The sequence below is a fragment of the Phyllostomus hastatus genome, unplaced genomic scaffold (genome assembly GCF_019186645.2).
Source record: "Phyllostomus hastatus isolate PE091 unplaced genomic scaffold, TTU_PhHast_1.1 phas_contig_17, whole genome shotgun sequence".
Lineage (NCBI taxonomy): Eukaryota > Metazoa > Chordata > Mammalia > Chiroptera > Phyllostomidae > Phyllostomus > Phyllostomus hastatus.
Window position 1 is genome coordinate 3,967,632 of NW_025333664.1, and position 15,767 is coordinate 3,983,398.

A 15,767-nucleotide genomic window follows, 5' to 3' on the forward strand; every position below is an offset into this window, starting at 1 on the left:
CCATGTTATCTCTCGCATCTCTCCCACCCACCATCTGTACTTGAAACCACAGCCGGAGCTCACACAATGCTCAGCGTTATTGCTGAGTCCTTTGACTTTCCCTAAATTCACACTCAGCATCCAGAGAGGAGCTGCAGGGGCACAGACTCCTTGCAGGGCCGGCTGGCCTTTTCATTGCCTTTGCACAAACCGGCGCCCATCCTTCCGAGCCTGGCTCAGGCTCCACCTGCTGCGAGCTGTCTCCCCCACCGCTCCCTTCCTGCGATGACAGCAGCTCTTCCTGGCTGGTCTGCTCCTTGACCTGTGTGCAGTCCCCCGGGGTCTGAGCGCTGGGAAGGAGCTGCCGATGAAAACCACCCGTATTTTAAATTGTTATCCTTGTTGGAAGTGAACTTCCCAGACCAATGAACTGACGGGTTGCCGATGGGAGCCCACAGCGAGGCGGGGACAGCAACCCCGCAGAAGGCACGGAGACCCATTTCACAACCGAGTGGAAGCGGGGCGTCTGCGGAGAGGGGGGGCACAGAGGGGCGCAGGGGAAGTCCCTTCCGCAAGGCGTCCGAGGAAGGCCAGGGATGAGAAGCTGGGGCGGATCAGTGTAGGGGCAGACTTGTGCCTAGCTGAGACACCGTGAGCGTGCAGAAAACAGTAATAAAAAGGAGAGATGGAATTAGCAAGCTCCACGTAAGGAAAACTTGCAGACTCATCTGCCAGGGCAGTGGGTCACAAAGGCTGAGGTTGTCCATGACAGCGGGACTCGCAGGAGTGTCTCGACCCTGTTAGTCTTGACGGATGAGACGGGGCGTTAACATGGCACCCCGCGATGTGCATCGCTCTGACCCTGGCAGGGCGAGGGGCGTCACGGAGCAGCGGGAGGCTTGTGTTAAATGTTGGCGCGCTGCTTCTGGCTCTGCTGGGTGGCACGGGTGGCCCAGCGCCGGAGGGGAAGGTGCCGCTGAGCCCTGGAGCTGAGCCGGAGGTTCATGGTTCTGGGGCAGACTCCACGAAACCTAAATCCGATGCTTCCCTACATAGACCCGCGGGAGAAAATTCTAAAACAGGGTGGAGCGGCTCAGCCCAAATGTCCCTTCTCTATGACTCACTCTTGTCTAAAACAAAAGTCACATATCCCTAACACCTGCGGAGGGGCTGATGGAGGAGGGGGGGAGAGAGAGAGAGAGAGAGAGAGAGAGAGAGAGAGAGAAATTAATTTGGCCCCAAACCCAAACTAGTTTCTACAATAAACAGACTGCAAAGGGTGAGGGTGGGGGAAGACAGGGGTGGCATCTGAAGATTAAGGAACTTAAAAGACACAGCAAAGCACGATGCATGGGCCTCATTTGGAGTCTAACTCAAATCATTTGCTAGGAAACTCGAACACTGACTAGGTATGTGACAATGTTAAGTAACCGATGTTACTATTTTAAGGTATAATGATGCTATGAACAGTGTTTTTTTTTTTAAAGTCTTTATCTCTGAGATATACACTGGAATATGTATAGATGAAGTATTTGTGAAATCCCCTTCAAAATAATTCAAGAAAGGGGAAGTGAACAGAGGTGTAGATAAAGCAAGACTGGCAAGGAGCTGAACCCTGGGGAGTCTGCTGTTCTGTACTGTTGACATTCAGTTGAAAGTGCAACAGCTTTAGTAATTCACACACCGCAAAATTCACCCATTAAGTATTTTTTTTTTAGCATATTCAGAGTTGTGCAATTTCAGGACATCACCGCCCCTCCAAGAAACCCTGTACCCCGTGGTGGTCATTCCTCTGTCCCCTCTCAGCAAGCCCCTGCCAACAGATGTTTCTGTTTTATTATTCACTTTCGTATGTATTTGGAAAAGACTACAAAAGGGTGGAGAAACGTGCTGGAGGGTCACACGGTGAAGTGACAGAGATAAAACCTGAACCTGTCTCCCAGGGAAGAAACAAGACAGACTTCGGCCGACTCATGTCTGCCCGGCTCCCCGGGGCAAGGGCCGGACGGCGACACCGCCAAACCGAAGGGCTGCCCCCAATTCAAAGTGTAGATTAGAAGACCCAGCCCTGGCTGGCATAGCTCAGTGGATTGAGCGCGGGCTGTGAACCAAAGTGTCGCAGGTTCGATTCCCAGTCAGGGCACATGCCTGGGTTGCAGGCCATGACCCCCAGCAACTGCACATTGATGTTTCTCTCTCTCTATCTCCCTCCCTTCCCTCTCTAAAAATAAATAAATAAAATCTTAAAAAAAAGACCCTTTGCATGCCTTTTTAAAATTTTTAAAATATATTTTATTGACTATGCTATTATAGTTGTCCCATTTCCCCCCTTCACCCTCTTCCACCCTGCACACCCTCTCCCACCCACATTCCCCCCTTTAGTTCATGTCCACGTGTCGTAAGTTCTTTAGCTTCCACATTTCCCCTACTATTCTTGCCCTCCCCCTGTCTATTTTCTACCTACCATCTATGCTGCTTATTCTCCGTACCTTTTCCCCCTCTCTCCTCCTTCCACTCCCCTGTTGCTAACCCTCCATGTGGTCTCCATTTCTGTGGTTCTGCTCCTGTTCTAGTTGTTTGTTTAGTTGGTTCTGCATGCTTTTCTTTAGGAAACACTCCTTATTGGCCCTGAAATGAAATAGACTAACCCCTACGGAGAAACTGGTGTCGTGTTTTTTGTGAATGAGGAGCTCGACTTCTCAGTCGGCCACCGGGTCCCGCCACGCTTTTTCTGAATGAAAGGCCTTAGACGTTTTGCTGGGATCTGTTTTGTATTTACTTGTCAAGGCAAATGAGTCTCTCCTGCGCACAAACATTGCAAAAGTGAACTATTCTAGGAAACAGGTCGGCTTTTGTAATATCCTGCCGGCCCGAGGTTGCAACGGCTTGAGTTCGAGAGAACCATGCACATCACGGACACTGGAACGCGGTCGTTGTTTCCCCTCGTCAAACGTGCTACGGAAAACGGCACGTTGGATTAATGTTCCGTGCTGAACCTCCTGGGTCCGGTCGCTTCAGTAGCTCCTCATCCGCGTGCAGGGAGAGGCTCTGTTTGCAGAACTGGCGTTCGTGAGCTTCCCCATTGTTTCCACCAGGACTCAGCCCTCAGGCCCCCGGAGTAGCCGCGTTCGAGAGCCTGAGGCTTCAAGCACAGCTGGACACGCGTGAGGACGCCCAGAGCACTGGGCTCGGCAGGAGACTCCGGACCCCGCCGCTGTGCAATCACTGATCGTCTGGCAGATTGCACCTTCAGGAAGGTAACTCACACACAGTTATTTGGGTAAGAGTAGCATCTCGTGAGCGGCCAATGAATTCATCTACATCCCCTAACGCAGGGACGAAGCAGGGAGCACTGGGGTCCTGCAGCTACCGGAACTGGCGATAACCCATTCTGATTGCCCGAATCTCGATCCCAAGGTTGAGGGGAGAAGGAATCGGAGCAAGACTCGGGGAGAAAGCAAAGGCGTTGCTGTGGGTGTCGGGGGCCACGGAGCGGGAGGGAAGGGCTGCGTGTGGCCGGGAGAACAAGGAGAGAGGCAGGGCTGGAGGTGCTGCCGCAGGCAAGCGGTCACCGCGGGTGCTCAGAAGGTGAAGGGCAAGTTCACCAAGAGGCGACGGAAAGAGGCTGCAGAGACGAAACCCTGCTACGGAGCAGAGGGTGAAAACGCTGGAGAAAGAGCAAAAGCGTAGAGTAAGGAAGCTATAGAAATGTCGAACGTTTTCTAGAAGTTCTCTCTGGGTGGCTGCAACCTGCTGGGTCACTTTTGAAGTCTCCTGATCCTCGGGCCCATGTGGGTTGCCCCGCTGCTGTTCTTCAAACATCCTTAGGATCGTGCACTCGGTAATTCCAGTGTCTTTCCGAGCATAACACACTTTGCATCTCTCCTGATTGTCACAGTGGCCACTCCCTACATGGTCATCGGGGGTGGACTCACGGTCCTGAGCCGCAGCAGGGTGGACTGCGGCCTGGGTCCAGATGTGCTCTCCACGGACAGTCTGAGGTGCTCCTCGGGTGTTGGGGGCCCTGCCGCCTGGAGGGGCCCGCAGGTCTCAGCTCCTGTCTCTCCTGCTGCGTAGGGAACGTGAACTGGCCCTCTTGCCAGAGCGACAGCCGGCTTGTGGGTGGGACTCCCGAGAAGACCCCTGTTGGCCAGCAGAGCTGGGCCCACACCCCTTCTCTGAGGCTGGTTGGGGCCAACCTCTCCCCTCCGCCAAGCAGGGCACCCCTTGGGGGTCTGGGCTTCCCTTCCGGGCCTGGATCCAAGTTCCCACCCTGTGAAGACCCAGAGCTCGGAAACGAGGCTAGGAGGGTTCACGAGTGTGCTGGGTGGGATTTATAGCTTAAACACACGTTCCACCCGGGTTTGCAGCGGGAAGGCTCGCGGAGCACCTGGCCTGCCCTGTTTTCAGAAACAAGTCTCCCTCTCAGAAGTGCCTGCCCTTGCCCCAGCCTGTTTATGTCACGTTTATAAAAAAAAAAGACGCTTCAGTGGTTTCACTGCTTCCAGTGAATTCTGGGGGTGATTTTGATGAAGCTTTCATCACAGAAAAGGAACCTGTAGCCCCGAGGGAGGCCTGCCTGTCTACTTACCCCGCCCGCCCCTGCCCCCCAAGGGAAAGCAGAGCTTCAAGCAAAAGCTTTCTCCACGCACGTTTCTCTAAGCGACCTAAAGAAATGGAATTACACCCTCGCTTCTGAATTTGGAGGGAGCGGAGAGCAGAAACACACCGCCAGAGGTGATTCAAGCACTGCACAGAGAGCTGACTTCTGGGACAGAGCAATGAAGTGAGCCCCGAGAAGTGCCAGTCACGACCGCTCCAGGAGAGCTCACATTCAAACACGGAGACAGTCGACGCCAGCTCCGAAACCACCGACTAGCTTTCAGTCCTCGTTATGTAGGAAAAGTTTATTTTAGAAATCACATAGCTTTAAAAAATAACACAGCACTTCTGAGTTTTTATCCTGACAGTTCTTACTCACTGAGTGTCAGGGTTTTATCAGTACAATGAGTTACGTGCGTGTGATACTTCTGGCATCTATACCAGCTGTTGAACGTTGATGTAATTTAAAACAAGTTTAAAGAGTTCATTTTGAAGACACACAAAAAAGTATCTCAGTCTTGGAAACAGAAGTCCTGGAACTGCGCACCCCTCGCCGAGAGAGACGATTCCCAAACGGGAAAAAGCGGCATCAGTGTTTTAGGTCACGAGCCGCGGGAAGACCGAGTGGACTCGCAGGAGCGCAGAGCAGTCGCCCTAGTGCGCGCGCGTGCGCAGAGCGGCGGGGACGGGCCAAACCTCTCCCTTCACTTCAGAGGTTGGAAGCAAAAGAAAAGTCAGAGAAAGTGGGGAGCTGTGTTTGGTAACTTTTTTGGTAGAGCTGGTTACCCTTGTTCCTAGTCAATTGTTTTCTTTTAATCTTTTACTTTTTAATCCTCATCTGAGCACATGCTTATTGGTTTCAGGGAGAGGGGAAGGGACGGAAAAGGGGGGAGAGGAACATTGATGATGGGCTGCCTCTTGCACACACTCTGACCGGGGACCGAACCGTAGCCTGGGCATGTGCCCTGACTGGGAATCGAACCCATGACCCTTCGGTTTACAGGACTACATTCCAACTAACCGGGCCACACTGGCCAGGGGGGTTTCTTTTAGTCTTATAAAAGCAGTACCTATAGAAGGCCTAGTTCAGATACTAGGGAATCAGGACACAAAATAAAATTCACACACTACACAGCAAAAGACATACATCTTTGTCAACCTGAACCAAAAATGCTGTGATTTAACATGCTAAGAATGCTTAAAATTGTTTCATAGACTAAAGAATTAACATCATCCTTAAGGACGACTAAAGAATTTTTATGCAATAAACTTCAGAAAACTTTAAAATCCCTGTAACATAAAATAATGAATCTATTTAATATTTTTTAACCCAATATTCCCGGATTATATTTCTAGGTGCTGCTACCCAGCTCATGAGTCATTCGTATTTGGGATAAATATAAACCGAAGTTATCTTTGTGAGTGGTATAGGTTCTCTGACCCAGCTAGAGCTGAGTCCACAGAGGTACTGTCACTTTCTAAAAAGTTTCAAGAAAAAGGAAACTCATGTAAATTGGTTAACTGCAGAAATCTTCTGAGAACACAAGTTTCAGTGTGCCTCCATGCTGAGCAGCCGAGGTTCGTGCTGAAAAGTAAGATTCAAAACGACACAAGAACAAAGTCCGTCAACATGAATCATTCAGGAAGATAAGCAACACCTGAGGGCAGGGGGCTCCCCCGATTTTGTTACGATGGGACAGGTTTTTCAAACCTGTCTCCCATCAAATGGTGATGATCTCACCAGAAACACGTTTACTGGAGGCAACGAGGAGATGACGTGGGAGGTGTGGTGAAGGATGCCTCCCGTAACTTTTCAGACGCACGGCCACTAATTTCATTGCAGTGAAAGGGTGTTAACAGTGAAGGCGCAGAGAGGAGCTTTATCATCAGGACGCCACTTCAGAGCAGGACTGGTTCTCTAACGCGGTTTTAATGGGGCACAAAGCTCTCGGTTCTCGGGCGGTCTGCCTGCTCCTCCGCCAAACGCGCTCTGAAAGGGGACACACGGGGAGGGCGCGGCCCAGGCAGGGACGGACCAGGAGCCCGACGAGAAGTGCTCGGGAATCCACCTGAGGCCTGGGAAGCCCTGGAACGCGCGCTCTGTCCTTCTTCGAGTGACCGAGAGAGGCAGAGAAACAGCAAGTCTGTATTTACACAGCCGATGACAGTCACACTGTGACAACCTGTGAATGCAGAACCGCATGGCTCTGGGGCTCCCCCTTTTTCCACCATGATTCCGCATCAAGGTAAAAAGGGTCCTTTTGCACAAATCCCAGCAGGCTGTGCAGGGGCAGCCCGACGGCCCCAGATGGTACAAGGACTAGCCACCGAAGCTGGTGACAGGACCCAGGGGAGGGGGCAGAGTCCTGGAGGGAGGAGCCACGGGCGGGCGGGCCCTAGTCCGTGGTGGACCTGCGGTACCAGAACCTGGCCCGGAAGTCGTCGCTGCAGGTCATGAAGCCGGGGTTGGTGGGCGAGTGCACGATGCAGCGCACGATGTTGTTGTGGCCCAGGGACAGCAGGTTGCGTCGCTCGGCCGTGCGCGAGTCCCAGCAGCACAGGCTGATGGTCCTCTCGTCCGGGAGCAGCACGTAGTCCTCCGTGTGGTTGAAGACGGCCTGCGTCCGGTGCACCTGCCGCCCGCTCAAGCCAGCGCCTGCGCACAGACCGAGAGGTTAGGGGCCGGAGCCGGAGGAGCTGTCCAAGCCCACACCTGGACCCTCGCTCAGACTGCCCCGCCCGGTCACCGGCCCCACTGACTCACCCCACTGCCGCAGGAAGAGCGTTCTGGAGCTGCCGAGGCAGCTCTCGTTACTGTGAGGTCTGGGGAACACTAGAACCGCGCGGAGAATAGAACCACCCCTGGGCCCGCCCCGTAAGGCAGCCTTGTTAACCTAGATGCACTCCGGGGCACAAAAACCTTATTAAAAACAATACAAAGCTGGGCTTCATTGTATGTCTTTTCTATTGTACTTTAAACCAGCGGTCCAGAACCTTCTGGCACCGGGACCAGTTTCGTGGAAGACGGTGTTTCCACAGACAGAGTGGGGCTGGGAGTTTTACAGGTGGTTCACCTCCTGCTGTGTGGCCCGGTTCCCAACAGGCCTGGACAGGCACCGGTCCTCGCCCCGGAGGTGGGGACCCCTGGTTTGAATCAACCCCCTGCTGGGCGCATTTTCCATTCTTTCTACTGGCTGCAAATTCCCCATTGTCTAAAAACATCATTACCTATTTAGACCTTTTCCTGCTAGGCGTTTAGTTTGTATCCAATTATAAGTAATGGGGTGATAAACATTCTTCGTACAGAGCACATTAGTTCCAAAGAACTGAATTCCTAGGAATAGAACTACTGGGATGCATGAACATCCACTCTCTAAAAGAAAGCTTTATGCTTTTGTGTAACCATAAAAAAATCTTTTTCAAAGTGCTATACGAAATGTAAATAGAAGCTGCCTGGTAATTTTGCACGCACAGCCAGTACTTCGATGACCAAGTTTCCCACTGTCTGAGCCGCACGCTCATCTGAATACCCTGTAACCCAGAGCACACATCACGTGCTGCTTTTATTCAACGGTGTGCAGTGGAGACCTATAAACAAGCAACACAGCGTAATGCGTAAAAATACAAACTTTGGCGTCTGACCTGGACTCACCCCTTATTAGTGACGCAACCTTGAACAGGTGATGCTCCACCCCTAGGTCTCAGTTCCCTCCTCTGTCCCGCGGGTCCCATTACGGTGCCCAGCCCCAGGCCCGCTGTGGGGATCAGACGAGGGCAAGCGTGCTCAACAACTGTTACTAAGCAACCTGCTCCGGAGCCATCTGCATGCCCCTCACTTTCCGCTGCTGCAGACACTGCTGCACGGACACCTCTATGAGCGCGTGTGCCTGCCCGCCCGAGTGTTTTAGGTGGAATTTCTAAGAGTGGGTATAGCAGGCAAAACAAACAAACAAACAAACAAACAAACAAAAAGCAGGACAGAAGAAGCTTTACAGTTGTGAGCGTGTGGAACAAGGGTTATTCCCGTGTGACTTCCCATAGGGACTGCAAACCTACCTTTGCCCCGCCCTGTCTGTGTGTGTAAATCTCTCATACAGGGCCCCAAACCACCTCTCCTGAGTGTCGCACGGACACGCTAACGTGACTCCCTGAAGCGTCTGGCGGCACCACACAACGCCGCCCGTGTGGTTCCAGGGACGGGACGCGCACAACCCAGCGCTCGCGCGGGCGTTCGCCGCCCCGTTCCCTGCCGGACGTCGGACCTGTGTCCGCTGTGCGCGCCACGCACATCTGCCCCTCCGCCCAGCACCTCACTTCCCGGGAGGCTCCCCATCTTCACTTGAGTCACTCCGATGCCTTCTTGTTGCAACAGGCACAGTCTTTTCATCGCAATGAGATTATTTTTCACAGTAGCCTCATACAGAAGAGTTTCAGTAAAGCCGCCCACTACGGTAGGAATGACTCATCCCCGGAATGGCCAGCCGCACCGTCCGCCCCGGGGCTGGCGGGCAGCGGAAGCCAGCCTGGGTTCCAGCGAGCCGAGCTACGGGAGGCTGTGCTGCACCCTAGTGGCCCAGCGGCCACCGCGCTCCCATCTGTTCTCTGCAACGCCCACGGAACAGCCGGGCAGAGCCCGGGCAGCAGCGCTTCCTCGGGAGCTCTCGGGTCGGGCCGCAGTCCAGGTGACTCTGGCACCTGACATGAACGTCTCGCGCCAGAGGAAACTGGCTGGGGTCACCTACCAGACAACAGCCTCTGCTTCCACAAGGACCAGAGGAACGAGAAACTATTTTAACATTCACTATAAAAACTAGACTTGAACAGACTACCAGTGAAAGGATCAATTTAAATCCTGTCATAAGGAACTCACAGGCAAAACTGTGGCCAACCAGAGAGCTCCAAGAATTAGTGAGAATCAAATGGACCTAACAGCGTTTTCCTGTCCGAAAGGCCCACTTTACACCCATGGCCAGAACATCCGTGGCTGCACGTCGGGCGGCCCCCCCGCTCGCGGAGGAACGGGCCAAGCCCTCCGCTCGCGCCCTCACTGCGGCTTTGCCCGGACCGCAGAGAGAAGGGCCGGCCACCGTCTGCAGACGGACCAGGTTCTCGAATGTTGCCCGCATAGGAGCAGACCTAGTTTAGGCTGTAAGGTATCGAAAAGAGCAAAATTAGGAAACTGTGCCTCTATTTCCAGCTCTGCCTCTTACGGACTTGGCCTCGGCGAAGCTATTTCACCCTAGTTTACGCCTGGGTGTCCCCTATTTAAAATGAGTTCTTGAACATGAAAAATGCTACATAATGTTGAGTAATGTCAATTTCTCACATACCCGTGTATCTGACCAGCGTTCGTCCTGTTGATATTTCCCACAGTTTAGCCACCGAGTCTTTGCCACTTGAAAGAATGTATTTAGAATTTTTGGAGAAAATGGCAGAGCAGACTTCAGCGCCGTCGTGCGCCTTCTCGAAAGTGGTGATGCACCGGTTGGAGACGCCGTCCCACAGCTTGATGCAGCCGTCCTTGCTCCCGGTCACGTACATGTTGGCGCTGGGGTTGTAGTTCACGGAGCAGATGGCGTCCGTGTGCTGGTCTTGGGGGTTGCAGGAGACGAAGCACTGAAACGTGTTGATGTCGTAGAGCCGAAGGGTGGGGTGCTGGGTCCCGACGAGGATGAAGTCCCCGGAAGGGTGGAAGGAGATGGAGCGCAGCATCTCCGCCTCCTGCGGGGCAGAGACACGGCCGTTACACCGCCGACCGCGCGATGGCTCCCTCCAGAGACGGGGTGGGAAACGCTCGGTCTGAGCGAAGAGCCCGGGGCACGAGGATGGGGGACGACGCAGGCATGAGAAGGGACGAAGCACTTTAAGGCGCCCACTGTCACTTCCAGCAAACGCCCGAGAGCGTCAGCTGCACAGTGTTTGTTCCTCTAGGTCGTACTGCAGTGAAGCTGGCGGTGCGTCCTTTTAAACAGGGACCTGCGACCCTGAGGGGGACACACCCCGGCCCCCGCTGCACCAGCTGAGCCAGCAGCAGTCCCGACTGGCCGGGGACGTGGGCGCACGACGGCACGCGAACTACCTGCCAGCGGACCGACCCGCGCGCCCCCTGTGGCACACGTCCCTGTCACCGCGCTCGGGTGTTACAGCGCTGGCCCCAACCTTTTTGGTACCAGGGACTGGTTTTCCTACAACCGGGGAGGCGGGAGGCGGGAGGCGGGGGCAGGGGTAGGGGGCAGGGCTCAGGCTAGCTTCCCTGGAGGCCTGGTCCCTAACAGGCCACTGGCTGGCACTGGTCAGAGGCCTGGGGACCCGATTTGTAGTCTCTGAGTACAGAGACTGCTTCTAAAAAGAGAGTAGTCACACAACCGCTCATTTTATTTAAGAAAAGAAAAACGTAAAACGACTTCCCCCACATTCCTAACCTGAATGTACTTGAAGGCTCTTTTTGCAGAGGGTTTGGAGTAATCAAATAATTTCAGCGTGTAGTCCCTGGAGCCAGAGGCGAGGATCTGTTCGGTTGGGTGGAAAGCGAGACACGTGACCTCGTCCACGTGGTCGTACAGAGTCCGGATCACCGGGTGGTTTTCCATGTTCTGCTGCGCGGTCTCGTTCATCATGACCTGGGCGGCCGAGAGAGGAGGCGCGCAGTGTGAGGTCCGCCGGACCCGAGGACACGCCCGCGGCCCTGCCCGGGCGGACGCCCCTCCCTCCCCTCCCCTCCCCCGAAGGCACAGGAGCACGGGACGGCAGCTCTTACCTCTATGGGCATGGCGCTCTTGGCCAGCATCCTTTCCGTGTCCAGAATCTTTATGGAGGCGTCAGCAGACCCAGTAGCTATGAGCTGCCCGTCTCGGCTGTAGGTGGCCACGCGGCACGGTCCTTTATGGGACGTGACGTAGCAGGTCTCGTACTCCGACGCCTCTGGGGACATGGTCTGCACGTCTGCGTCGAACTCCAGGTCAATCCCCGTGCCTGGGGCGACAGTGTCGGAGCGGCCAATCGCATACTGAACGGCTGTATCGTCATTTTCCATTCCTGAAAGGTGCAAAATGGAGGGCATGGAAAACGTCATTTTAAAAGGCCAAGACAAAGTTCGGGATCTAACCTGGGAAAGATGACACCTAATGTTTGACCAAAATAGGCGCAGTGGCCAGGGCGCTGGCACAGCGACCCCCTGCAAGGCAGTATGGGTTGCAAAAGGTTAGGCTCCCGTAAGTAGTCACCTCAGCTGGTTTTTGCCTCCGAAATATAACTACAGAAACCCCAAAAAGTAGTTCTATCAATTGTCCACTTTCTCCCATTCCAGGTTTTAATATTGTTAGTGCCGAGACCTGTTCCTAGCAGCTCTGACGTTTGTTCAGCCAGGAATACTGTTAAATGCACTGAAGTTTATCGCTGTGTGTTTAAGCTGGGGGCCAGGGAGCTTGGCCGGCGGGAGCGGCGTCTCCGTGCGCCAGGGCTGCAGTCTGGTCAGGGCACGCGCAGGAATCGACCAATGAATGCACGGATGGGTGAAGCCACAAATCGATGTTTCCCCACCTCTAAAATCAATAAACTTAAAAAGATGTGTTTCAAATTTAAAACAGCTCCACCCATCATATAAACAATGTTTATCAGCACAGGAAAAATCAGAAAGGCAGATGAACAAAAAATAAAAGTGACCTTCCATCACCCAGAGATAACTAATTACTACTGAAACGGTGGCATAAGTTCTCCTGGACCTCTCTCCAGGCGCAACGTTGTTTCACTTCTTACAACACAACTGGAGCCACATCACATGACCGATCTGCACAGCGGGCGCTGCCAGGTCAGAGAGCGTGAGCGTGCCTGGTGACTGTGTGTTTCGGTGAGTTTTCTGTGTGCTGTCGGGTGGGGAAAGGCCCTGGTCTTGATGGACGTGCAGCCATGCTGGGGGAGGGATGGACTGCACGGGCAACAGTACGGAACAGTCGAGGCAATTTCAGACCATTCTGGTACGAAAGGAGCGAGACCGCACGTCAGAGTGCGTGGGGAGGCGTGGGCCGGCAGCGGGGCTATCTCCGGAGAGCCGACGCGGACCCTGGGCCGACAACTGGGGCTGAGACTCGGGGCCAGTCAGCAATCCAGTGTCGGCATGCTCCAGCGTTCGGACAAAGATGCTGAGGCTGGAAGCAGCTGGAAGCCTTTATGACCTGGGTCACGCCTGCTCTTCAGCACCTAACGCTGCACTCCACGCACACCAGGGACGCAACCACACGGAAGCAGTCCGGAACAGCTCTGCTGTGTGAGACATCCGCAACCCCGTCACGGGGCCGGGGAACCCGCACCCACGGGCGACTACCTAGCTTGATGAGGTGCAGGAGCTGCTCGGAGGGCGCGCACACGGACTGAGGCTTGATCTCATTGATGAGCCCGTTGGCGATGCTGATGTAGCCGTCGTAGAGCAGCTGGCTGATGATCAGCTTGTAGAGCTGCTGCCGGTCCTTCAAGCCCACTTTGGTCCTGTACATCTCGGAGGAGAGGAAGACAACGTCTCTGCCGGCTGCAAAGGGAGAACAGGCAGGGGGTGAAAGGGAGCAGCACCAGTAAATCACAGGAGCCTCACAGATATGGGGTCCGACTCGCAAGGCTCACACCCCAGCTCTGCTACCTCTGCCCAGCGACTCGTCTGAGACCGGGTCCGCGGCTGTCAGTCACGTCAGTGAAGGCACACAGGGCGGGGCACACAGAGGTCACTCAGGTCACGCCAGCTGACTGATCGAACTACCCACCCGCGTTTCTATTCTTCCCTGCTCTCCCAGAGTCCTCCACTTCTTCTGTTGATAAAACATCAGCTGGGGTTTGCAACAGGTAAGCCAGGGGCTGTCGCTGGGTGTCCAGACACGACTGTTTCCACCAGCCGAGCTGTGCGTTTACTGAGGTCAGTTCTGTTCAGGCTCGTTCTAAAGCAACTGAGGCTAAGTTATAGATTTAGGTGGTAAATCAAAAGGTGAGGGCAAAAAACCTACTATGCTATGAAAACTTAAATGCTTTGGAAAGAGTGAATTGCTTCATAAAATATTGGCAAATAAATATGGCCAAAACAATAATAAAAAAGAAGAAGAAAAAATTAAAAATCTGAAGGAAAGCACTTTCATTTATTTACAGGTGGCCAAGTTCTCCCTCGGTCTTGGAAAGTGAAACAGAAAATGGTAGACGGTAAGTTTTTGGTTTGTGGGGAAAAAGGACTCTAAATGGAGAACATGAGACAATTTGATGGTCAAGCCAGTGTCTGCACGTATGCGCACCTCAGGACCGATACCCGAAGGCTGGGGGAGCCTGGAGACAGCAATAAGCAAAAGCCACACGCAGAGAGGTGGCTGCGGCAGAGAAGACAACGGAGGTGAGAGCGCGGGGGAGATGACTGTGAGAAAGGAGAGGACTGAGTGGGCAGCAACACCAGCACCCCCAGTACTGCTGTGCTTTACGGGGGTGATTCTGGAAGGGGGGTGTTAGAGGAGAGGGTTTGGAAAACCGTGTCTTCTAACTACACAGCTCCCTCTGGAGAATTACTGAGGCTCCTGATCATGAGAACAACTATCCATTCCTGAGTGTTTATGTTTTATCTGAATCCTGAACACCATCCAATCAAGAAGGTCCTGTACAACCCTGCTCGCAGATGAGGAGGGGAAAGAACCTGCCCAGGGGCTCACCATTCGTGCCTGGGCGGACCAGGGCTGGGAAGCAGGTGGTCCGACTCCGGAGGCTGCTGTTCCTGACCACTCCCTGTCCGGCCCCTTAACTTAACAACACACTAGCTATGCATTATGGGACACTCAGTACAGTAGAAGATGCACACTGTGCAGGTCATTGATACGCATTACCTCATTCAGTCCTCGTTTCATCCCATTTAGGAGATGGGCAACTGAGGCCCAGAGTGGTTAACTCACCCAGGATCAAACAGCTTGTAAATGGCAGAGCCTGGATCTTCACCCAGGCTATTTGACCCCCCAGCCCGAGCCCGAATCTTATTGCGCAGTACTGATGGGTGTTAATGACAACAGCTAACACTTACTAAGCACTTGCCAGACACCATGCTAATAAGAACTTTCGAAGGGAGCAGTAGCTCACTGCATAAAATCAAAGTACACGCAGAAACAAATGCATACAAATCTATGCTTGTGTACACAACACTAGGACTCGACAGAGAGGATGAAACTGGATCAAAGACGTTAAGAAATCCACTGATAGTAAATAAAACGTGGCTGAGTAACTCGTGCAAGGTGAGAGTGGCCGCCAGGATCGTCCCTATCAGAGCCCAGCACTTAACCGCTATTCCATGCCGTCTCATTCACACGTGCCAGAAGCATCGAGGGGGTGTACAGACAGAGTATAAAAAGCAAAGAAAGGAGGAACCCCGCCTCTCAACTCCCACAAAACGCTGATCTCGCCCGGCTACTAAGCGCCTAATTACCACCCCCCAATTGCAGGTGAGGACGCCGAGGACAGACGAACCCAACCCAGAAGTGGTTATCTTCGGAGGTGGAAGACGGACCCGAGAGAGAACACAGCCCCTTCCCGGGCGCTCCGCTACCATCCCGGCACAGATGTGAACTAAGGATGCAGTGAGGGAGGGAGGGCTCAGGCCCAGCCTGGCAACGCAGGACGCACGCCTTCCCGCTCACCATCACCCCCTCCTGCCCCACTCCAGTCCTTCCCGTGATCTCCCAAAGGCTTCAGCCCGACCGCCCCAGCCGCTCTCCACGGATCCCGGGCCCCCAGTACCCGATAGTCCAGCTCTCAGTCTCCCGCTCTTGTAGAAAAATGGAGGCGAGGACCCTGCCCGATCGATCACTCTGGGCGCACATCCACTGCGCACGAGCAAAGGACGCCGCGCCGAGCGCTGCGCTATCGATCGGCCCACTCTCACTCGCCTGTCTCGCCATATTACTTACTGGCACCTTTGAAAGTTTCCTTCACTTCCTTCGACTTTATCTCCTACGAGGCGACCCTGACGCCAAGGGGCTTCTATCTCACAGATGATAGCACGTCCCTGAGAGCAGCGCTGGCGCTAGAACCTCCACGAGACTGGCAGGCCGTTGGCTCCCCCACTTCCGGGTTCTTACGGAGCAAGGGCGCCTGCGCGCGCTGTCTGCTTTCCTTGGACGTGACTCAATCCGTCGCATTGGCTGTGAACCAATGAGAAGGCAGCGCCTCTGTAGCCCAGG

General features: G+C 54.0%; 1 protein-coding gene across 3 annotated transcripts; it reads right to left on the reverse strand.

Annotated features, from left to right (window-relative positions):
* Positions 1 to 4,868: 4,868 nt before the first annotated feature.
* Positions 4,869 to 15,651, reverse strand: CSTF1 (cleavage stimulation factor subunit 1). Of its 3 annotated transcripts, none has more exons than XM_045833526.1 (6): positions 15,501 to 15,651; positions 12,902 to 13,102; positions 11,339 to 11,616; positions 11,004 to 11,201; positions 9,912 to 10,302; positions 4,869 to 7,237 (listed from the first exon to the last, which is right to left on the reverse strand). In XM_045833526.1, exons 2-6 carry the CDS (start codon positions 13,068 to 13,070, stop codon positions 6,978 to 6,980), a joined length of 1,296 nt encoding a protein of 431 aa, XP_045689482.1. In that variant the 5' UTR covers positions 13,071 to 13,102; positions 15,501 to 15,651; the 3' UTR covers positions 4,869 to 6,977. The 3 variants fall into 3 exon arrangements, with proteins under 3 accessions (XP_045689482.1, XP_045689480.1, XP_045689481.1); XM_045833524.1 differs by having other exon boundaries at positions 15,495 to 15,651; XM_045833525.1 differs by lacking the exon at positions 15,501 to 15,651 and adding an exon at positions 15,325 to 15,446.
* Between the last annotated feature and the right edge of the window lie 116 nt (positions 15,652 to 15,767).